The sequence below is a fragment of the Pholis gunnellus genome (genome assembly GCF_910591455.1).
Source record: "Pholis gunnellus genome assembly, chromosome: 13".
NCBI classification, from domain to species: Eukaryota; Metazoa; Chordata; class Actinopteri; order Perciformes; family Pholidae; genus Pholis; species Pholis gunnellus.
Window position 1 is genome coordinate 24,640,974 of NC_136540.1, and position 24,822 is coordinate 24,665,795.

Here is a 24,822-nt window from a genome sequence, read left to right on the forward strand (position 1 = left end):
GCGCCTCGGCCCCCCCTCCCCCTTGTCAAGTCTGTCAAACAGCGACAACAGGGCTTTAACAGTGTACTGTACAACTGCAGCTGTACTCTAATTAGCCTGGAAGAAGTTCACACACACACATACACACACACACACACACACACGCACACACAGCCTGCTGGGAGGGGGATTCCTACGCCAGATGGTGGAGCGTCCCTCCTGGACAGAGTCTGCATTTGTCTGAGCCACACCCGTCTACACTTACCGCACAATTACCGGACGATTAATAAAGGTAGAGTTGGCAAAAAATGCTTTTCACTGGAACAATAGGAAAACAGAGCTGTGGGTGTAAGATGAACTAGAACTGTGTGATGAAGTCCTCCAACTAGGTCTATTAAAAGCACATGAAACTATTGTATGAGAAGTTATTATGAAGAAGCAGTGAAGCGGTGGATGGTAATGGTGGTCACAGTATCAGTGTTTGTTTTACTAGATTCAAGTGCAATGAGCTGTGTAATGAAATGTGCTAATCTGTAAAGGATTACAGAGAGCCGGCAGCTCTGTGTTTTTGTCGCAGCCTATCATCTCTCATCTCAATGTTGGCAATCAAACTCTGTCCTTCTGATTTCCATTCTCCCCTCCATTTCCCCTTTCTTTTTTTTTGAGGAAACCTAACAACCATGTCTTATTGGGGAAGAGAGACTCAGTGATATATATCTGATAATGCAGTACCACAGGCCCTCGCCCATGCAAGCTGGCAGCGCCCAGTTTAGTTGCCATGGCGATGCTGTACCAGATAAAGGTCAAGAAATCACAAAGGAGCTCAGCTTGCCGAAATCTCAAAAACTGCCCTTTTTTTTTTAATGCTAAGCTCCTCATTGCGGTTGCATCTCACAATGCAGTATCTGCTCACATGTCCCTTAGTTACACAGGTTATTACATGATGCCTGAAATACCAAGTACAACACCATAGCAACACTGAAACCAGGGACATTTAACATTACAGCTACATAGCCGGTCACCACTGTGGTTGCAACAAGATTGCATTTCACGTTAATGGGTTTGTCTTGGGCCTCCGGAGGGGGGGGGGGGGTGTTCATCTGAGCATGACACCGAGTGTGAAACATGGCAGGAATGTGGAACTTCCTGACAGCACACAACAGTAACACCGGTTACTTCCATCTTCATTCAAGGTAGCAGCACACACAGCCGCTTCACAGGCCACTCCCTCTGACACACAGCCAGCACAATGCACACTCCTTCAGTTCACCTTCTACAGACGACAAAACATGAATGAACACACTTGAAGACGTTTTCCTATTGCTTTGTCATTTATTTATCTTTCTGACTTTTCTCATCCTTTAGTCCATTTGCTTCGGGTTCATTTACAAGTCACTTGTTCTGCGATGTGCAACGGCACAGTCCAGAGCCACATTATTTATTGTGTGACGCTTCAGAACCCCTTCCATGAACTTCCTGGGATGCTGAACCGTACCACACGGCTGCAGACAGCTTTGTTCCTTGCAGTCAGAGTTGAGTTGAGTAAAACAGCTCCCAGTGTCTGACACTTGTTCCACCCTCATAACGTCCGCCTTCATGACCACTGTTTACAGTGTAGCTTGAGAAGAAATGACTCAAATTGGTGAACACGCCACAAATGCTGCATTCAGAGCGGTGAATGATCATTCTTCGATTATGAATAATACTTTCTTTCAGTCTTTGCTGTTTCCATTATACGTCCACCAGCAGAAGACTTACTAACCGTACAGGCCAGGGTTTGTGAATCAACGCAGCTCCCGAATACTGAGACACACATCTTGTTTTTTTCTTTAGCAACATTTTTTTTAAATAAAAACATCACACATACAATGTGACAGGCAGAGGTTAACTTCCCCGAAGTCTTCAACACGACGCCGTGATCCAGAGGAAACATTTCAATGAGGATACAGCGTGCTGTTTCTGCAAGGCCAGCTTTTCGTGGAGTGACGCACTCTGCCAGCATTGCTCCTCTGGGACCACCATACACTCACAAATACACCATAAGTGAACACACACACACACACGCTCCACGCCCCATACGGTCATATGCACGCACAGAACTACATCAGCTTGGAGAGAGGACAGATTTCATATCAAATCCCCAACAGAGACTCGTGGATCTCTGGCCCCCCTTGGTTCTATTTCTGCACATAGAAACTAGGCTAAGAGGAAGGAGAGAATAGCAGTCCAATTTAACAGTGACGCGTGTTGGAGAGACACACAGAGAGAGCAGAGGAGTCATGAGGAGGGAAGAAATAGGTGGTGGCTAAAACCGGGTCAGTCTGGACTGGATTTGTTTTGCAAAGCATTTGTTTCCATTGTTTATATATATATATATATATATATATATATATATAGTATATATATATATGTCTATGTGTGCTCCCCTTTCCCCTGGTTTCATTGTGTGTGTGTCGGAGTGAGAGGGAGCCAATGGATGGAAGTTATTCATTTTGGCTAGAGTGTGACGGGCAGCGGTGAACCGCTCTGCTGATGTGGCCAGATCCTTCCCCTTCATTCCTGCTAAGGGGTGATTCCTTTTCATGTGTCAACCCCATCAGTATAAATAGTCTGGGAGAGGAAGAAGGGGTGGGGTGGGGGGGGGGGGCATAATGAGGGAGGAGAAAGTGCATCTTTTCTGGTCGTTCACGTGACCAATTTAGGGATTTGAGCGCTTGAGAGACAGCGACAGTAACGGCGCGGGGAAAGAGAGAGAGAGAGCGACAGAGTGCAGAGGCAGGCCGCGCTGCACAGCGTCTCAGAGGAGAAAGCTGACCACAAATATGCCCGACTGTGGCCGGCGGGCTCCTGACCGACTGCTCTCCTCCCTTGCCATGTGGTCCGCAGTGGGCGGGGGTGCGCTTTTTCCATTCCGCTTCCTCTGCCTGCCACACAGAAAGGAAACGTGCTGCAAATGTCTGGGAAACAGTGTAGAGCTGTGCCTGCACGAGAGGGTTTTCAGAGCTCGTACGGGAGAATCAAAATCTGCAAGAGATGTGAAGTGTGCGAGTGCACGCTGGATAGTCCTGCTTCTCTGTTGGTAGCAAGTCGAACACACACGTAAGACCTCACATAGTCATCCTGTTGACAAGCTTAGAGAATACTGTTTTGAAGCTAGAATTGAATATATTCAATATGAGAGTTGATTTCTGTAGATTAATGGAACCGTGTGGAGTTTTTTAACAGTAACAGTGCTGTGGAGCAATGTTTTTACTAATGAGTCCCTGTTTTATTTGTGCACACGCAGAAGGATGCACACTTTGCACATGTTTTATGAGGAAAAAACTGTTGTCAACATGCTTGTTAGACCTCAAGGACGCACAATGTGTTTTGGTGAGAAACACTGAACGTAAAATATTTTTTGTTTGTTTCCAAGAAAACTCCAAAGGGCCCCTTTAAATGCAGCTTATGACACCATTAATGCAGAATGGATAGTGAACGTTAAGTTCAGGCACCCACATTCAGAATATTATACCAGATATTTGTTATTGTTGTTGCACATTCTTTCAGTTTAGCTGTATCATTATGGTACTCAGAACCCGTGGACGTGTTTCTCACAATGTACGTCCTGGATCATATTTCATCGTCTTCACCTTTAGCAACACGCCCACACAAATGCACATCCTATTTCTGGCAATTTTCCATCATGCCAACATTAGAATTGATTGTCAAACCCACAAATCACTACCATTCAAACACAATAAAAAAGTAGGTCCACTGCAAATAGAAATTGTATGTTACACTGGTTTCAGTTCGCATTTCTTTTTCTTATGTCTCTGATGTGTGGATGTCAAATTAAGCTAGTGTAAGTGCTTAAAGATGACATTTTACTAAATAGCGATACACCAAGGTGAACACGCTGTTATTTCTGTGATAAATCCACGATGACATTTGAGACAGCTTTCACTCTAATCTTCTAAATTTGTGACAGCCAAACTGGGGCAAAATCAAATTAAAGGCCTGTAGGTGTGCCAGCCTTACCACTTTGATTAATAGAGTTTGTTTTTTTTTCAACCTAATTTTCTTTCACTAATCAAAAGCTTGAATTCCGCTCGAGGGCCACGGTGCATTAGTCCCAGCCAGTACGTGCTAAATATTTGATGGTAGTGGAGAGGATGCATAGTGAAGCATCGAGGGAGCAGACTAAACGTATAGCTCATCAATAATACATCCAGGGCTCGCCCAAGTGTTCGTATATGAGATCACGCTTTAGAAGTATTGGAAGGACATGCAGTGAAGCGAAGCAAAGGTATTTGAGATGAGATGAGAGACTGTCTGACTGCCAGGGGATCTCCGTGAGCTGCACTCGTTCACACCAGCGTCTCTCAGGAATACTGAACAGCAGTTGAACTCAACGTTGAATGTGGGTACGGAGGAGTGCGTTTTATGTGGAATTTGGAGAAGGAGCCACGTTAACCAGAGAGAGGCTCAAACAGTCTCCGGATTGAATTAACAGAGAAGTGATGCGGACATCGTCCCGCTCACAAACCCACAATTTGTGCTGGACCAATTAAAGGAACAGTGTGTAGGATTTAAAGGGATTTATTCTTTACAGAATCAGAATCACATTACAATTCATCCCCTGGGGAGCATGAATGTAGAGATATTTCAATTGTTAATTCAAAACGTTGACCTGCTGGTGGAACTAAATAAAAAGTCAGAGGATCCAAAAACTGTCTAGGATTCTCCCTCTGAGGAACATGCAGCCATAATCTCATAGTTGTAGAGCTGTTAGGACCAAAATGGTGGACCCACCAACCAATCGACCGACCAACAGGATATGTTGGGTTGTGTCAAGGTAGTTAAAACAGCATTAGACTTCACTGACGTCACTGCGTGTGAGTGCCAGTGTTAAAAGTCCTGTCAGTAATCCCAGCACTATTTTTACATAACAGTGTGGAGGATTAAAGTCATTATGTAGTGTTGTCTAATGAGATTTTATTTCTCCTCACTCTCCTCTTTTCCTTTCATGAGGATGTGGGGAATCCACTATGGGGGACATTGAAACGTCTTGCCGCATAATTATCACAAACTGTATGTCCGGTGTAGACAGGCTTTCTTACATTATCTCACTTAATGCTGCTCATTAAGACAAGGCGTCTTTAATTATCCAAAGATTAAGCAGCATGCGGTAAGATGCTGCTGATATATTAATTTAAATACTTGATACTTTACAGATCTTCTTAAAAAAAGAATATGTCTAAGCTCTCGGCTTGACACCTGACTCATCTACTTCGTCTGACTTCCTCTTGATCCACTCACAGTGTGAGCTGTAAAGCGTAACGATAAGATGTCCACAGGCTGTTGAGCTGACTGTCTAAACCGCAGAGCTGTTTCTCCAAAAAAGGAGAGCGTGCCCAGTGACCTCAAGCCGTGATAAAAAACAGAAGGAAATTGGTGACGATTTGTGTTTTCAGCTCAATTTAGCATCAAACAGCTACAGTGCGACTATCTTCTCTGGATAATCACAGTGCTTAGGCTCCACAAAATGGAGAATTCAGGGGCGATAGGGGCCCAGCTGGTTCTTTATGGCTGAGGTGAGTGGCACATTATCTTTTAAAGCAAAGAATTTATTGTACGTAGTGAGTTTCTGTATAGTTTTTTCATAGAAATGGGTGAGAAAGTGTGAAATTGGAAGAATATCAGTAGTGCACAAATGTGTGACATATAGGCTCATTAAATATCCAATAACAATACAAAAAATAACTTTATATAATATATAAAACTATGGACATAAATTGTAGATTTATAGTACTTTATAGATGTATGAATGTCTAACATGTTTTGTTTTCCCATCACAACTACAGCCAGAGAGATCAGACGTATAAAAGCATTTTCATTCTGAGACGCTGTCAAGGAGACCTCTCCTACCGCTGCACACATACTCAAAAACAATCCTAGCAGTGCCACTCTCACACTGTGTCTCCATCTACGGGGAAGGCCACTAATTCCCAACTCAATTTCGTCCCGGTTGTGGGGGGGGGGGGGGGGGGGGGGGCAGTTTAGTTTAGACCATGGGGTTCATCTTTCACTGTCTCATGAATTAGATATGCATCTCATTACTTACCTATTTCATCAAACACTCTGAGAAACCCAAATATGTCTTTTTGCCCAAACTTATATAAAATGACATCAGGGGCCAGTTTGAATCTTGCGTCTCAAGATGGAAATTATTTCACACAATTTGATTTCTGAACTCATTTTACATGGTAAAAAATGTTGGCAACCACCGATCGAGAGTTTGATTTCTTCTCAGCGTGGGAAAACACACCTTCCTTTCTACCTCTCTTCCTCTATGACTTCCTGCAAATACCACGCGTGTTTCATTAAAGAATGGCGCACATACCTACAGAGCCTCGGGCCTTATGCACTAATCAGTCAGTCATTTAACTATAATAAGAAACAATGCACATGAAGCTTTGCACTGGCGTGCTGCCCACATACTTCTCACCTCCATCAACAACCTGAATGACCACACGGGACACTGGCTGTGGTCTTGACTCCTAAACATCGCTGAACATCTAAAGTCCCTCAATTTCATGCTGCGACGACCACACTCAGCAACAGATTCTCGGCTTAAAGTAGAACGCATCATATTCAGTGTTATAAATACACGCAATCAAGGTTGTTGGAGTATTGAGTTGACAAGCTGCCGGCAGATTTATGCAGTTAAACATGGACCAGTAAACATTTATGGTGCTAAAGAATCAAACGAACGCTGTAATAACCCTCCCTTGCTGCAGTGAGGCGTTATCAACCATTCTGGTGTACAACTGCTCTGCAGAAACAAACACCTAAACTCAGCCTGCCGTCTCATCAGCAGACCCAAATGGTCTCTTTATTGACAGTTTTCTGTGGTGATCCTGAATAAAGATCTGCAGCATTTAGCAAAATGTTGGCTTTTTTTTTACTTGTAATGTGATAGATAATATTCATTTAAAATTAAAATTCAGCATTTCTACTTGTTTATGTGCGGCCAGAAAATAAACCCGGATACTAAAGTCTGGTTGCCTGCTAATGACGCTGTGCAGCGTGAAATGAGCCTGAATTTAAATGAGAGGCTGGATAAGATAATGCGTTGCTGCCAGCCCAACATTAAGTTTAATACCTGCATATGCACTTATGTGCACTGACGTCTTGGAAACACAAAACCAATGACACATTCTCATAGAAATTCAATCCTGTGTGAAACTCTTACAGCAGAAAAACACTAAGGGCTGTGCTTGCCTGTGTGTGTGTGTGTGTGTGTGTGTGTGTGTGTGTGTGTGTGTGTGTGTGTGTGTGTGTGTGTGTGTGTGTGTGTGTGTGTGTGTGTGTGTAGGTGTGTGTGTGTGTGTGTGTGTGTAGGTGTGTGTGTGTGTGTGTGTGTGTGTGTGTGTGTGTGTGTGTGTGTGTGTGTGTGTGTGTGTGTGTGTGTGTGTGTGTAGGTGTGTGTGTGTGTGTGTGTGTGTGTGTGTGTGTGTGTGTGTGTGTGTGTGTGTCCACCTCTGACCCAGGACATTTAAGTCTCTGACAAAGGTCGGTGCCCTCACTCAACCCCGGCTCTTCCCACAAACACGGAACGCCAAACTCAGTAATGAAAATCCTGCTGCAATCTCATCTAGCTCTGACAACATGACTGATATCCACAAATGAAATCAAAAAAGAGCTGATGGAACATGCAAGAGAACACACACACACACACACACACGCGCGCACACAAGATATTATCCTGGGTCTGATAGGTGGCTATAAAAGATTACACAATCCCTGTGCCAGGCTCCACTATTTACTCGATCACATGTAAATGGAGGGGGAAGATTACATTTTTCCTCAACAGGGAAGGCTTTTCAAATATAGAGCTGCTGTAAATAAGCACTCTAAATATTATTCCAGCAGCTGTGAGCGCTTCCAGGAGCTGAGAGCTAATATCACCGCTAGCTGCTCGTCTGCTGGTTTGTATCTCATGCTGCGAGCAGGTAAATGTTAGACTCCAACTCTCTCAAGAACAACTTGCTAATGTGTCAGAGAAAAATCCAATTTCAGCGAGTCTCAGGACATTACGGTTTCATCACTCGTAACGAATTCCAAGCTGCCGTTCTGTTGATCAATATTCACTGTTTGTGTGTGTGTGTGTGTGTGTTTCGCAAGGATAAGAAATGGATTGCATTGTCTTCTATTTCCATTTCATCATCAAATGTATCAGCGGTCTCAGCCACAGCACTGGACTCAGGGGAACATTTGAATACGAGCTTCACAACACAGAAATTTCACTTGCGTTGCATTTTTTCTTTTATTTGTGTAAATATCTATTTGTGTGTATGTGTGTTTGGGCTGGCTGGAGAAAATGTACAATGTAGTCTGAGCAGTGAAAGATTCAGTCACCTGACTAATAAAATAGTTTTTGCTTTTGGCTGTTCATCTGTAGAATAACGTACGATGCAATTATTTTCTCAGTGTTATTCCATACAGTCCATAATGGATACAGAAACAATCCGAAGACCAACATATTGTAATTTCAACAACATTGCGGCTCTGAGACTTCCCTGTTAAAGATTATCGTGAGAGACGGAATGCGGGGAGTGAGGAGAGCTCATTTTTTCCCATCACATTTTCTAAGCAGGGATAATCTGCTATTTGACAGTGTGTCAAACACAACAAATTGCTCAACGCATCCCCAATCTCTCCTCCTTCCTTCCTGCGATCTTGCCGTCTGCCTGAAGAGACGAATTTCAGCTCTTTCTTTAGATAATTAGTCTTCTTGGATAATGGGACAGGAAGGGTGGGACGTCTTTCTTAACATGGGGGCTAATTGCGACTGGGTGATTTGGATAGTGCTGGATGGAGAGCGGGAGAATCCCTCTGCTTCTGCTCGTGACTCATCTCGCTGTCACTCCGACAAACTGGACTGACGTTGGCAGATACTGTGTTTATCTCAGGGCTGTAATCCTTGAGCAAACTTGTAGGTGGAGGCACAACACAACACCAAAGGAAACACCAGCGCCCTGTCCTTATGTCCACACACTCTCCTCTAATGACAAAGGGGAGGTCAGTGATTATCAGGCTGCCACTCGACTCGTCAAGCTTCTGGAAGTTAAAAGATAAGAACCAGTTAAAAAGTTAAATAACAAGAAAAAGACACCGTTTGTTGAAAGAGCCACTCGGAGTCTGGCCTGATGTTGGATTTTTTTGATAACATGAGGTGTCGCTTTGTTCAAAATGGATGTGGGGCAGAGGTTTTCAAAGTCTGACACAAGGAATGGAGACAACTGCCTATTGGCTGAACCATGACTCAGAGAAGGAGAACGCTGCATGATTTCAAAATGCAGCAAACCAACACAAGGGTTTTAAAGTGAACCCTGGTCGGAGCTGGCCTATGCTACGCTATGATTGGCCAGTCTACGTTCGAGGGGCGGGACTTGGCGAAGGGTCAATCGCCGTCCACGTCGCCTCACAAACTATTCTCACCGAAGTATTCCCCTAACCCGTCAAATCAAACCGTGTGTCTTTAGCGTGGGCAGCACAGAGTAAAAATACCCTCTCCAGAATGCAGCACATGTAATGGCTTCATAGCTGTGATGAGTGATGTCGGATGCAGGGTTGGGGCGATGCCAAAATAACAGCTGTACAGAAGGGGAAGAGTCACAGCAAAGTGACCATCAGCTGAGCCACGAAGCGGTGCGAAAGTACGTCTACTTGAGGGTAAAATACGGAGCAGCCACATGAAAGGGTCTGCACTGTCTGGCAGAGGAAGAAACTCCCGTCTAATTCCACTGGTTACTATTACAGACGTCGGCTAAATCGGAGCCTAAAGAACACACAGACTGTTTTCTCACAGCAGCGGGAACGGCACGCCAGGATATAGACGTAAAGAGATTAGTGGGATATCTGTGGGAAACCAGTCTGGAAAAGTCCACTCGGTAGGATATCGTGTAATTGTTCCATTTAACATCTGTTGAATAGCGTCAATATTTCGCTGTCAACAGTGATATAAAAGATGTCGAAACATAACGCATTAAAGATGTCTTTCACAGAGACGTTTCTTACTGTACGGGACCCTCTAGTCTAATTCCAAACAGCTCCACATCAAATGGAAAAAGCACAGGAAGAAAGACGCAGCAGCCCTATAAAGTGGATTACTAGAGGCCCTTCCATCTTCTTAATGCCTCTGCTGTTGTTTGGGGACCTTTTTAATGTGAACGCTATAAAACGAGAGTGGTTGAAATGGGGAGAAGAGTGTAGGTTGAAACAACCAACAGCTAAACCCCAAAGCGACTGGAGCATGGCCCCCACAGCCTTTTACACAGTTCAGTAGTGAGGAGACACTTCCTGTATTTCTCATCCTGACATATTCCGCTGCGGGGACGTCTACCAGCAAACGTTGTTTTTCTACTTTTGTTTTTGCGTAAAAAAAATGTGCTTTATTCCCAAATGTGCCCGACAGACACCAACGCTGTCTTCACTTCTCTTCTTCACTAGCCTCTGTGGAACTGAAAGTGGCGGCCTTTTCGTTAACTTTGTGCACTTCCACCCCAGAAAGTGATCTTACCGACAACCGACAGCAAAAACATGTAAGAGACAGAAAATAAGCACAGCATTTCCCCTTTTATAAGGAGACGCAGAGGAATGGCTTATGTGGACGGTGATAATGAGGAACCCCAAAGGAAGTGGACAAAGCTATCAGGAATTAATCTGCATAGCCTGTCAGACTGGATAGGTCGCTACATCTTTCTTGCAGAGCGCCAGAGCTGGCTTTAAGAGGATTATTACCACACGGTCATCTGTGTCCTAATGCAAGATGCCAAAAGTTCACATGCAAGGGTCCGTCACTTGTCCAATAGGACGTGACCCTGTTTTGTTTTTTTCTGGTATTCCCAGAATGACAGCTTGACTGAGACGACGCTAATCTACGGCTCCCCAAAATTTCTGTTCACCCCAGATTAGGCTGCTGCCGGTATGCCCCCCAAACTGCCCCATTGCTGGCTGAGAAGGGGGCGACTCCGGGTGCACGCAGGGGGGTGGCTGGAGTTGACACACATCAGGGTTTACTTACTTACCAAGAAGCAAATAACGTTAAGTGCTGAGTGTCTGCCTCCCATATCCTCATATTCTCTGAAGAAACACTTAATCCCCTCTTTATGATAAGCTGTCCAGGAGCTTGGACTGTCTGATGTGGGTCTATGCAGAGACCAACACAGGGATTTAAGGTTCCAAAGCCACCTCAAATTAAATTAAACGTGCACGGCCTTCTAAATCTCAGAGCTCCTAAATGCACTCTTAAAAAGCAAATGGTATATGAATAAAAGTGGCTGTGGTTTCCAAAGACCAGACACAAGTGACCCAACCGGAGCATCGTAACTCATCCAGCTCCGCTCCAATCTGGTACGGTCCAATCTCAACCTCATTTCCCTGAACACTGCTATTCTGAAATGCAGTAAGGGCACCATCGATCTTATCAGGACACCCTCAAATATCCCAGACGCTCCTCATTTCTGCTCTGTCTGCTTCACAGACAGTCGTAAAAACAAGCAGAGGCTTCTGAAGGAGCAGGCTGAACAGCTGAGCCTGAAGTCCAGCTCACTGCGTGTAGCTGACTTGACTTTCTTTACACATGGATTTGGACCATGAGTGTGTCTGAAACAGATCCCTTTCTCTTTGCCAATTCCACAACATATAAATATGGACTGCCTGCAGCCCTCCGATGATCCAGAGTTAAACATGAATTGAATTATGAATTAAATGCATTTTAAAGGGGTGGAAGGAGCCGTTTAAGGGATGGTGAAGTGGAAATGTATTAATTTGCTTACATTACACTACAATTCATTTCTAGACTAAAAGTGAGTCCCTGTTGTGAATTAGAAGGATGACACAATCGATATTGAATTTGTTTTTCACTTATTCTCGTGCCATACTGAGATCTAAAACATCTCCAGTATGCAGCTCAAGCCTCAAACAATTATCCGTCCCTCCTCACATACTGGTGGCATTAAATATTCAAGTCTTGTAAAAGACATATTGGCAGAGCGTCTATAAAATCCAGAGCGAAACAACCTCATAAAAATGAAACAGTCGTTCTTTTGTGGTTCTCACCATCATCTTGGAGAAGTCAAACGTTGAAATCATAAACTTAAGTTTGTATGTGGTGGGGTTTTGTTTTTTACTAACGTGTGTGTGGCTTCACCTCTGACACTGGGGATCAACAGAAAGATCCAAGTCTTTGATGCTGCCGCTGTGTGTTGGTTGGTGCAATTTTCCCATCATTGTTGTGGAGCAGAATAGCCCCGGTGTCTAGAATGGTCACCCTCTGTCTCTGTGACAATGCTTTAGTGATCCACACACACTACAGTAATGGCTGTTGGTACAAAGACCTTTTGATGTGGGGGGGGGGACAGCATCGCTCGTGCTCAGCCCGCATTCTGTGTCCACTTCCCTCTGACTGCCTGCCACTGCAGCAGCCGGCCCCTCCCCTAACTCCCCTCTCTCATTCAGCCCCTCTTGAAATGGTGGGCAGAGTCTTTTCTACTGTGTGTGCGTGCGTGTGTGTGTGTGTGTGTGCGTGCGTGTGTGTGTGTGTGTGTGTGTGTGTGTGTGTGTGTGTGTGTGTGTGTGTGTGTGTGTGTGTGCTTTCTGTGTGCGTGCGCTCATGCTAGCTTAATTGACATTAAGATCTATGAGTTTTGGGTACCTGCTGCTGTAGAAAGAGAACAAGGAAGCTGGAGAAGCGGAAAAGCAGAGGGATTAAAGGAGACGAGGAGACAGAGAGCTAACGAGAGATCGGCTGCGAGGTGGTGGAAATGGAAAGCAGACAAATTGATACTTAATTCCACTTAGAACGATGCAATAAACTCATCTTAAATGACAACAGGAAAAGACCAAATTTAAGATTAATGTCCCATTTTTACAATCAGCTGAATCTCTAATATAGCTCTCAAAGCAGGAGAGGAGAGAACAGCTTGGAGAGAGAAGACAGGCAGAATGGCAGATCAGCTCATGCTCTATGTATTAGTTGTTGGATGCGCATGGTTGCTGGTCCTCTTTCCGCGAGGGGTCAGCCGCATTATGCCGCCAATGCATAATGCAAAACGGCCCGGCAGCGTTCAGGTGGCAGGGACTGGAAGGGATAGGGACCCCTCTGCACCGCATGCACTGAGCACAGCATCTCCCCACGAGGGGTTAGCCCGGGCTGCTGCAACCACCCTCCCCTACAACCATCATCCTGCCCTCCCTTCCTCCTCCCTGTTTCCACTTTTCTCCTCATCTCCCTTCAGTTTCCCGTCCTCCTGCCAAGTTAACGGCTTCACGGGGGGATTTTCTGCCGTGCAACTCGTGAGGTATAAAGGGCAGAGACGAAGAGTGGCGGGATCACGATGGAGAGGACGGAGGAGAATGGAGGGTTTTGTGCGAGCCCCTTAATGAGGGGTTTTCCTCTGATCAAAGCACAAGGAGGGGCAAGGAGACAGGAGTACAAATCGCTAAACCGTAGAGGGAGCCTGACGCATCCGAGACTGAGGATGGGGACGTGGCTTCTCCAGCTATCTGCTGTGACCGAGTGGTGCTTGAAGATTGCTGAGATTAGATATGCCCCCCCCCCCTCATCAACACATTCTTGGCTGTAGGTCGAGCAGCTAAATCCTCCCCGCCGTAACGATCGCTCAGGTGCCCAAGGGTGTGTAGCGTGACTATACAGACCGGACCTGAAGCCCTCAGGATGATGAGCCGCAGGCATGTGGCTACTTAGAGTGTACACATTGTTCCGTTTGGATTAGCCACTCCTTCTTTCTGCCAGGGGCTACCGAGTGAAATTCCACCATTAATTTCCCCCTGATTTATCAAATTCAGAAATCTTGATGCCAGATATGCTTTGCTATAGATAATGAGTGAAGAGGTAAAAAAAAAAAAAAAAAAAATGAATTTCAAGTAGACAGTTGTGTGACTGTCATGTAAGTATAAAATAATGAATAGAAACTTGCACTTTAGCCAGGAAGGGATCTCTTTGTACAGAAGAGTCTACTCTCCCCATGAACAGCTTCCCTCCATTCTCCATGCTGCAGCATTATTGTTAACCCATTCAGTGCCACAGTCCGATGTCCAAGGCTTGATAACTGTAGTTACCAAATATTGGTAAAACTGAGATGAGGATAAAATGTTAACCTGGATTTATGCGACACATTTGAATGCGCGCACAATCGTTGGTTATAACAATAAGTTGCACAATTCATTGCTTTGCAAGGAATCCATAATAATCAACTAAAATCAAATACATTTGTGGTGTGAGTCTACAAACTGGACTATTTTAGTAATATAATTCTGCCTTTTTCTTGCAATATTTTAACAGAAATAACATTTTGCCCTTCAAAACCTCTACATCATCTCACTGAGCTCTGCTCTTGACTTTAAAACATATATAATTGGTCATTTTAACAATCAATTAATCGATCAAGTCCATAATTTGACTCATACAAATTACCTTTTCACATGTTACCAACCTCTAAGACACAAGCTTGATTTCCACAGTGTTCAGTTTTAATAAATCATGTCGTGGGCCTCAGCTATAGTGAGGAGATTTGAGTGGGAAGACCACATGGCCTCATCACAGCGTCACACAGCGAACTGCCGCACAAAACACGCGCTATTAGATGATGGACTAAAGGAACTAATGACCATCTCTCTCTCTCTCTCTCTCTCTCTCTCTCTCTCTCTCTCTCTCTCTCTCTCTCTCTTTGCAGTCGCTGAAACTCGTCTGACAGATGAGTACACACACACACACACACACACACAGTGCGAAAGCATGCAGTCAGGTCCGTGGATGGAGAGATGATCGCCTTAATTGATCGATCTGCAATAATTCCAGCAGCCCCGTCGTACAGAAACATTACTGTCCTGCATTTTCTCCAGTGATATCGCAGAGATGCGTTTCATTTAAACCACAGCACGCACAGTCTACCAACATTGAAACATTAACAGCGTTGTGGTTGTAGCAGTCAGTGCGCTGCGCTCGGCCAAAGCCCCATTGTTCCGCTGAGGTGTGCTGGCTGCTCTACCAGACTGGAGCGCCTCACAGGCAATTAGCGCATGTACTCCAGCGGATACTGGAGAGCTGCTCTGCGGTTCTTTGCTGGAAACCCTCAGATAAAAAAATCAAAGCTCAAACAGAAAGGGAGAAGTCAGGTAGGTCACTTACCGGCTACAGTGTATCTATCCATGTAATTGAGGACGTTCCCAAAACTGAGGATCCCGGCCGCGGCGGCCGGTGAGTGGCATCTGAGCAGCGCGGCGCGGAATTTGTGCCCCGGTTTGCACGGGTGAAGGTCCGGGTTGGATTTCAGCGCGGGACTCATGCTGCCCGACAGCGTGCGCACCTCGTCCGAACTGCTGCAGCCTTCAAGCTCGCATCCATCGCTCTCCACACACATTTTCTGGCACGAATGATCCAGCGCAGAAGAGAGAGAGAGAGAGAGTAAGAGAACGGAGAGGAGACTAGTTGAAGAGGGACCAAGCGCAGCGATGGTCTGTGATTTCTGTTGGAATTATTCTCAGTGGAGTTGTTGTCTTAAGTGTTGAAACGCAGGAGTCGCTCTTCTCGGGATCATATTTTTCTAGCAGTGTGCGGCGACGGACGGGCTGTGCGCTCCTTACGATTCTTTTTCTTATAAGAGTAGCCTACACAGCGCTATAGTGCAGGGGGTGTGACCCGGCTTGACAAACCCCGCCCCCTCCCGGAGCCCCGCAGCGAATGATGGAGCCGCACCTGATACTGTGGTGCAGATGCCGGGGACTTGCAACCGGAGAGTAGTGCGGTTGGAAAAACCTTTCAGTTATTTAAGGAAGCGGACGGTGGTGTGAAACGGGTGGGTGGGTGGGTGTTATTTTATTTATTTATTTGATACGCATCTTTCACATTTATTAGGGAGCAATATGGCTGCTGACTGAATAAAAATGATAGGGCCTTCTGATAGAAGTAGGTCACAAAGGTATGTTTCACAAACATATTTAAAGATGAGAGGTATAGCTCAGTCTTGGTCTGCTCATATTTTTAGTAAAATGTGTCAAATAGATGAGGATTTATTTGTGTATATATTTTGTTCTCTACCTCCTAAAGAAGATGCATTTAGTTTAGGGCCCCATAGCTTGTCACAGCCATGTCTGTTTAGCAGTTTGTGATCAGCATCCGTGGAACTGTTTCATTGAAGAATAAGTTAAGTCAGTTTAATTTATAGAGCACCTTTAAAAACAACAAATGTTGACCAGCGTGCTTTACAGACTGATTGAATTATTCGATCAATGACAATCAAATAATAATCAAATAAAAACACAGACACAATTATAATGATCAAGTGAATTTATGAAAGTGTAGAATATATAATACTGTATAAAATCAACAACAAAGTGGAAAAAAATGGAGGAGAAAATCTAATTGTGAGTGGCAAACTATAGGCACTCAACAACAGGGATAGAGCAGTCTATTTGTAAGAGGCGAGATAAGAATAAATAAAAGCATTAACTGTTCTCCACAAATCCTTAACAGACAGGAAGGATTTTGCAAGTGATCTAATCTGGTGCTGACAGCGGAGTTGATTTGTTGATGAAATGTTAAACCAGCATCAAAGATAACAAAGAGATGACTTAGTTTGAATTCAATGGCAGACACCCAAGAGTGTTGATTGTGCTGTTAGAGTAGATAATTGGATATTAAAGGGACAGTTCAACCCAAAATCAAAGGTACATATTTTCCCTCTTGCCTGCTGTTTATCAGTCTATATTGTTTTGGTGTGAGTAGCCTACTTTTGGAGATATCAGCCATCTCTCCAATATGGTAAAGCTACGCGGCACATGGCTTTTGGTGCTCCAATCACTTCTTCTGAACAATTACATAAAAAAGGAAACCTTTTTGTCATTGTTTTTATGTTCACGTCTGACAAATGTTTCCCCACTGCAACAGTATTTGTGGTGTCTTATAAGTCCAACTAACTAACTAAATATGTGTATTAAACCTTTTTTATTGTGGGATGAGTTAAAGTAACATCCTTGCGTATTAGGCTGTATTGACTACTGTAGAAAGGAAACAACCAGATTGCTTTTATGAGTTAAGAGGTGAACAGGAACTGCTGTTAAGGTGTGTGGAAATGAAATAAAGACAATACTGGGCTTTCCCACCACACACATTCAGCTCTGACAGAAGGACCATGTGGCACTGAACAGTTACCGACCACTGAAGCTTTCACGTAATGTCATTGTTGGATGCAACGTGTGATGTATTCTCTTTGAATGTGGAACCCCAGGAGTAGTACTCCAATAGGGAATCCACGACACAATACACAATCAACATACCAGTAACACCTACACAGCCTCTCTGAGGTCTAAGCCGTACCTGTGCACTGTATAGATGGAATTAGGAATGTGTCAGTACTCATGTCACTCCATTGTTCAATAAAGCAGAAATGAGAGCTCCAGTGCAGTGTTATGGTGCATCCTAATCTCTCATGGATCTTGTGATGTGGGGGCAGATATCACCAAGACTCAAAAAGTTACAATAGAAGCATTCGGAATAACACATTTCAAACCCCACAATTACAGCCGAATCAATCTGAGTGACATGTTACTGTGACACAGTAACACACAGATGTTCAAACCTTCTATAATTATCTCCTGATCATTTAATAATACCAACCTATAGGGCAACATCTGCATCCACATTTCGTCTTTTTTTGTGGTGATACTGAAGGAACCGCCCTACATTTAAGAGATTAAAAACTAAAGCATGATATTCAGCCTTCTGTCGTCTGCAGCATCCATGGAGATGCGCAGAGCAAGTAGGCCACGGAGGGTTATACTGTGACTTTGACTGCACAGCAAGCAAACACTGACTCCACATTGGTGAGAAATGTTGTTTGAGAGAATTCCTCTTCTTACTACAAGTCGGGGCAAATTATTTTTGTGTGACTGCGTCTGTCTGAGCCCGAGTTGCTCATCAATCTCAATCTCCTCTGCTGGGTTCTGCACTGCACGTATTTAGCACAAAAGACAACAGCGGTAGTCTAAACGGTCCCTGGAGGATGCTGACGTTATTTTTCACTCACCAGCACCAGCAGACCTATTAGAGCAAAGACCTTTCACTCTGACACAAATGTCCCCTTCTGATTGAGTTTTGCACCAAAACATTTTCTTGACAAATTATTTCCGGCTGAAATATGAAAACGCTTAACATAAAAAAAGTAAATGTTTTGTCTGCGAGCACCGAAGTTGGCTGTTTTTATAAGTCACGTTTACTGGTAAACAACCAGTTCATCACAACAAGCTGTTCGGGGCACAGCGGTGAGACGGAACGAAGCAGTCACGCTGGATGAATCCTGCTATTGGACATGCTTGTCTGAGGCATTCCTGGTGGTTACAGAACAAATCTAGAGGGGGTTATCATCTGGTTCTGTTAAGGAAAGATGAACACAATGCAACTGGCTCAGATCTGACAGTTTCGGCGGTTTCTGTGCTCATCTGACAGCCAGCAGTGTCCCCTCCTTCATTACAGTCTGTGGCAGAGAAGTCATAAGCCTTTGTTCTCCCATACAGTTTGGATATAACTCCCTTTATTGACTCTATTGGGAGACAGTTTTTAACTAATTACCATGATGGTTTAAATACCACTGAGGGAGGTGACAATGCACATTGTGTTGTGCACATGAAATATTGATGAGTTTTCACACCTCAGCGACTCTTCATTGGGAATGAGGAGAATGAGCTTTTTTTTTCCTGAATGGCTGGGACAGGTCCAATCTTGCATGCAGATGAGTGTTGCTGGGCCATCTGTGTTCTGTCAGATAGGAGCCAAACATCTCCAGCTAATTGTTAGACTATTCCAATGTGTTTTGACTTTGCCAAGGCATGGAATCCCACATCGTCCTCAACTACCTATCGTCCAAAAAGACGAGAGCGTGGGGAATTTTGTAATTGAGAACCAAGTCTGGAAGGAGTTTGAACAGAAAAGGTGTGAGGCAGAGCGAGTGTTGATTTAGCACGAGTGCAGAGTTCAGTGTGCGAGTGAATGGTGGGCGTGCTGAGGGGGCATTCCTGACAAGTGCAGTTTGATTTCGCTAAAAAGCCAGAGGGGACATCGGCCAAGAGGCTCCTGTTCCAGATGAACTGGGTTGCCTGTTATTGGCCGTGTAAGTTTTACATCGCGTACTTCAACAAAAGCATTCAGCTTAATCACCTGAAAGTGAAATTAGGCCAGACTTTCCGTCAGTATGTAAATCAGTGAAAGGCTAAACACAATCTGGGAAGGAGGTAGCAGATGAAGAAGAATCCTGGCATCCGTTTGGGAGAAGGCTGGGCTCTTGTCTGGCTCTGCTCTGCAGGCCTTTGGCATTGCAATGGTATCATATTTGAGGTCCTGCAGGCATTCGCATAAACTGAGTCAACCTGCATTGTCTTATTTAGACTGAACATTTCTGCCAGCGAAACCCAAAGCCCCCCTCATGGCGTTTGTTTTGCAAAAGCAGTTTCAAAGCAATCATCCACTTGTTTCCCAATAACTTTGATGTCTGCAAATCCCCCTTCAGTTCTGAATCTGGAAAGTATGATGCAAACAGTGCAGCCTGGCAGGCTCGGCGCAGAGAGCGATCAAGCGATACTGACAAGAATATGCTTTTATAGTGCCGCGTGCTGAGGATGCAGGAAAAGAGACGAGGGCCAAACTAACCAGTGGTCTCACACGGAAGGCTGAGGAGGGAGCCCCAGTAAACAGTTGTCCCCTCTCCGGAGCCCCCACCTTCCCCTCCTCATTCTTTGGGATGTGTTTGATATGCTGCTCATGTCTGTGGGACCCTGTGTGTTTTTCCATCTTGCCGAAATGGCTCGGTGGACCGGGGGACCTATCTCTCGCGTTTTTCTGCTATGTGGCCCGGAGCCACCGAGTCACTGCCCCGGCCTTCCTTCCTGTCTCAGCTCAGGGCCGAGCCTCCAGTGCAGGATGGGAGATAACCTGCTAATCGCTGCGACCAGCGGCTGCGGGACGATAAGGCCGACTCCTTTTGCCTTCCAACTCGTGGCTGCCAATGAAGTTTAAATGTCCCGAGTGAAACATGTGTCTATCAGCTGTGTGCATATCAGCTGTGCTTCTGGTAAAGCGTCTCCACCTCTTTAAGATCACAGAGTTCACAATGAAATAAAATTGTCTTTTTCGCTGCAATAAAGTAGGTTGCAGTAAATTGTTTTTAACTAATAAATATGCAGGTTTGATGGAGTGCTGGATCTGACTCTTTTCAGGTTAGTCAAGGTTGATTAAGTTGTCCAGGCAGTTAGATGCGTGTAAAACTCTTTATGTTTTGGGGATTTGTCATCATTTTGTGAATGCAGATGATTTGGTGTTCCTCCTTGCGCTTCTGGTCTTCATCAAAATGTTCAGAACGTGTAATTGAAAGTGATCGTTTTCATCTGATTGCTGCTGTCTTTAATGTGTGTAAATATCTATTGTATCCTCTATCTTTTCACTTTTGCCTCCGTGAACTATCACTCTGGAAATAAATGTAGATTGAAATAAATAAACAAAATGTTGCGCAATTAATTTCAAATACAGTAATCAGTCTGTGGTACTCCCATTGTTGTCTCGATCGGCCGCATGTCAATATGCACATTTCCCCTTCCTGTACCAAGTGTCCCTGAGAACACCATGTACGATAAAGATCCAGCAAGAGAGAATGAACCGGCCTCCGTGACGTTTGACCAGACTGAGGAAAAAACAAGCAGTTGTGCGTTTGTGTTGTTCAAACATTCCTCTCAATGGAGATGAGATGTTTCAATGGAGAACATTTTTGACATCTGACATCCGTCTCCTTTGCAAGAAAATGTCCTCTAATTTGGGAGCATCTCTTTCACCATATACTTTGGTGTTGTATGTAACTCATCGTCTTAAATCATACTGTATATCTAGTATCCACATTTCAGTTCAACACACTGACTCACACATTATTAAATCTTCTGCAATTGTTCTATTCTTGTGAGAGAAATGAACTCGTTCTATTCCTGTATTCCCATGTCGCCAATTCATACAATCGGTAGAAATGGTTATGATCACGCAATGAAGCGTCTAACTGGACTCATTTCACACAGGCCAGTGAGCAGAAGGGACTGTGGGAGATCTTACTCCATTCTTTCAGCTGATAGCACTATCAGAGGCCCGCTTCAACAGACTGATGCCTTAATATTGCCAGAATACTTTCATGTGCCCAACGGGGGACTAAAGGGGCATTCAGCAGGACTGTTATCATCAGCGCATGATGTCTGGTGACAGTGGACCACCCCACTTCCGGTCCCATCACATACATTTGTTTTTGGAGCCGGAGCCGTCTGGGTCAGTCTGTAGGTGTGGGCTCTACCATTCCGACCTCTCTCGTCCACTGTGACCTCCTGACCGCTTGACTGTCTGTGCCTGACAGGAGTCCACTGTAGCTCCTGCACCCCCCCCCCCCCCCCCCCCCCCCCCCCCCCCTCCATGCACTGCCACACTCGAGCAACAGAGTGTCTGGAGGCAGAGCAGCTGAGGATTTGAATAGATCTGGGCTGATGTCTCCACACCTCGGAAGTCTGATCTGGGGGCCGCACTGTGCAGTGCAGCGGCAGCAGGGGGCAGAGAGACAGCAGTGACTAAATATAGTGTTCAGGGGCAGGGACGGCATCTTTTATCTGCTCCTTTAATTATTTAGTGGACAGCTCCATCCAAGCTGGACTCCCTGCTCGTGGGTCATCAGTCTCAGTTGGTCTGTCTGGGAGGTAAAACCAGCGTTGACTCCACTGTCTGCCTTAATAAACCCGCGGCCTCTGGCTCAGGCTCCTGCTCCACGGTGACGTGCTTAAAACGAGTAGAGTGTATCTCTGCAACTACTATTTAAATAATCTTGGTATCATAATAAAGGTTACACTGATGAGATGTATGTTCTCATCAGTTTGTTACTGGGTATATGTGAATGAAGATGGAACACAGCATAAATGAAGGAGTTCATTTCTGCCCAACAAAACTGTCCAGAGAGAATATCTCCATGTAATAATGCTTTGCAACCCAAAATCTCTCACGAACCATACCAGGACATCTGGACATCACCTGTCCCACATACTGATGCTAATAAAGTGAAGCAGAGCAAAGTTGGAGAGGTTTCAGTAAAGGCATGACGAGATGGAATCTTAGAATTTGCCCATTTGGGTACCATCTGTGCCTTTTGAAATTTTCTCAGGTAACTGCAAAACTCATTTAATGTCATAAACACGTCACTAAAGGTATTCATTCCATCTAAATGCGACTGTTTTTGGCTTTGTTTTGAAAAATCAATCAAACCTCTATACATGCTCCCATTCAAAGAAAACCATAACCCATTGGTCTATTTGACCAGCTCATGTTTGTATTGAAGGTTAATGCCTTTAGGAAGAGTGTAGTACCATGATTAATCCACCAGTTGGAGACATAGACACATGCAAGGCTGCGGTTAGGCTGTTCGACGCTGGAAGAAGGCCGTGCGCAAGTGCTCCTCCATGCTGTTCAAATGGAAACAGTTGGCTGGTATCGATTCAGACATGATCCAGAGACGTTGGAGTCGCCATTAGCTGCGTTGATATGCCCTTGAACACAATGTTCGATCAAAAAACAGCAAAGATATAAAAATAAGAAAAAATGTTCTTGAGTTTTGGCCGTAGAGTGATTCGACATTGGAATCTGGTGTCTCAGCTTTCAGCTTGTTAGCGCATGAGCATTATTTGCTGTTTCTCATTTAGTTTCTTGGTGTCGGAATTGAGTTTTGTTTTTGGTAAAAAATAGTCATCATGAGCCAATCTTCTCCCCAATATGTTGGTATGCAGGATGAATATGTTGCTGCATGTTTACTATGTCCTTATCTGGTGTTTGCTGCCCCCAGGTAACGGGGCCGCTCGGGTTCAAGATTAATATCATCATGTTGTTCTCCCTCGTTTGAGTCATTTTCCTCCAATTGCATTCTTTACGCAACTTAAAAAGCGGTATATCAAGCTCTGCTTATTTGGAGAAATTTGAGCTGCTTATGTGACTGAGGTTGACTTGCAGTGAGACCAGATCTGTGTGGTGCTGTGGCTCATATTTATAGATGGATCTTTGTAATTACCCCATAGCTGTGACTGTGTCTGTGAATCAGCTCTCTCCAGCCCAGTGGCCAGCGGGCCTCTGAAACAGGAATGCTAAATACATAGGACCAGAGTGTGCATATGCCATTATGGGGCAAACCACAGATTTGGCTGCGTTTCCGTTGCAGTCCACATTTGTACTCTCTGCTGCAGACAAAGTAATTTGCATGAACCTTTAATGAATAACGTAATCGTACACAAACGTGAATAAGCATTTACATCGTTGATACAACCAAATCAAGCTGAACAGACCAATCACCAAACCTCTGGTTAATTAATTCTAACAATTCAACAATTACAAATGTGCTCGTGTATGCCTGTGTAAATGATTTCCCTCCCCCATTGCGTCATGCGACAAATACACACAGAGCTGTGCATTGTTACAGAAGCATCACTCACACCCCAGCCTCAGCATTGAAATAACAATCCTTTGATTTCTTCGGTTCTTTTTGTGTGCGTCACTAGCCCTGCTCTTCTTTTCATCCTGAGAATTTACAGTAAAATAGGATATGCACATGTGTCCCTGCAAGCTGCAGTGTAGAGACAGGAAGGGCCCATATGATGTAATTGTCCAAATAAGGGGCAGCGCTGAGGGCGGAGAGGGCTCTTCCTCCCCATGATGTCATGTCACTGCAGCAGGTTGCTGGTGATAAGGAAAAGAGTGCGACTTCACATCCACAAAAGTGGTTTGACGTCTCTTATCGTTGTCCTGGAAGGGTGAGCATAACACAAACATGGAGTAGATAAGCGTGTCTCTTCTGTTACAGTAAATATGTGTGATGCACATGAGACGTGCTCTGGTTATTGTTGAGATCATGACAGCATTCTGATTGCTCCCATATTGTATGTATCAGCATGTTGTTTTTTTGTGTGACTGCGTCTGAAGGCTGTTTTCGTGACTGAATTGCTCCCCATCCCTGAGTAAACACTGACTGTACCCCCCACCCCCGCTCCCTCATTGATCGGCCTGGACAATTTATTAGCCATTGTGACAGTTTCCTGTACGGCCAGGGTCGACAGGGGAAACGGAGAGGTATGCAGATAAAGTGCTCAGAAACATGGTGCACAATACCTATTGTGTTTTAATTGCAGGTTGAACTGTTACCTCTAGAATGTTTGCCACATACCTTTCAGTGTGCGTGTGTGCTTGCTTGTTATTCCACGTACACGTCCTGTCCAATCTATTCCCTCAGCATACTGAGTAATCATGACTTCTGGAAACTCACACGCGTAAGGCTGAAAAGTTCAAAAACAAAAGGAAATACCAGTGGATTCCACAATAATGCAATGAAACTTCTAACAATGGCCTGGCGGCCTTGAACTGCAGCTTTCATTCATCTGCGAATGTCAAGTTCAATCAACAGTTTCAACGCTTAGGATTCAACAATAGGAAATATTTGATATTTGGCTAGAAATGACATTAATCAGCAAAGTTCCCATACACGATTCCACTTTAGCCAAGTCGTCGTGCAAGGACATTAACCACCAAAAATGGACTTTCCAGATCTGTGTGCCAATAGTGAGTGGATAGAATACATTAGCAAGTGGCCCAATACTTAGTGCCCTTCTATATACATGTAGCTGGTTGAGAAACCTAGTGTGCAACATTACACCAGCAAGAAATAACCAGCACACAAGTCACCAGATGCTTCCAACTACGTTATCTGTGGTCATGTACAGAACATCGAA

The 24,822-nt window shown here is 44.5% G+C and overlaps 1 protein-coding gene across 2 annotated transcripts in view; it reads right to left on the reverse strand.

Annotated features, from left to right (window-relative positions):
• spns2 (SPNS lysolipid transporter 2, sphingosine-1-phosphate) overlaps positions 1–15,581 on the reverse strand; it is a 62,195-nt gene extending 46,614 nt beyond the window's left edge. For both annotated transcript variants that reach the window (XM_079171015.1, XM_079171016.1), the window contains exon 1: positions 15,179–15,581. In XM_079171015.1, coding sequence (XP_079027141.1) covers positions 15,179–15,410 — 232 coding nt within the window. In that variant the 5' untranslated portion in view covers positions 15,411–15,581. The remainder of the gene's footprint in view (positions 1–15,178) is intronic.
• Between the last annotated feature and the right edge of the window lie 9,241 nt (positions 15,582–24,822).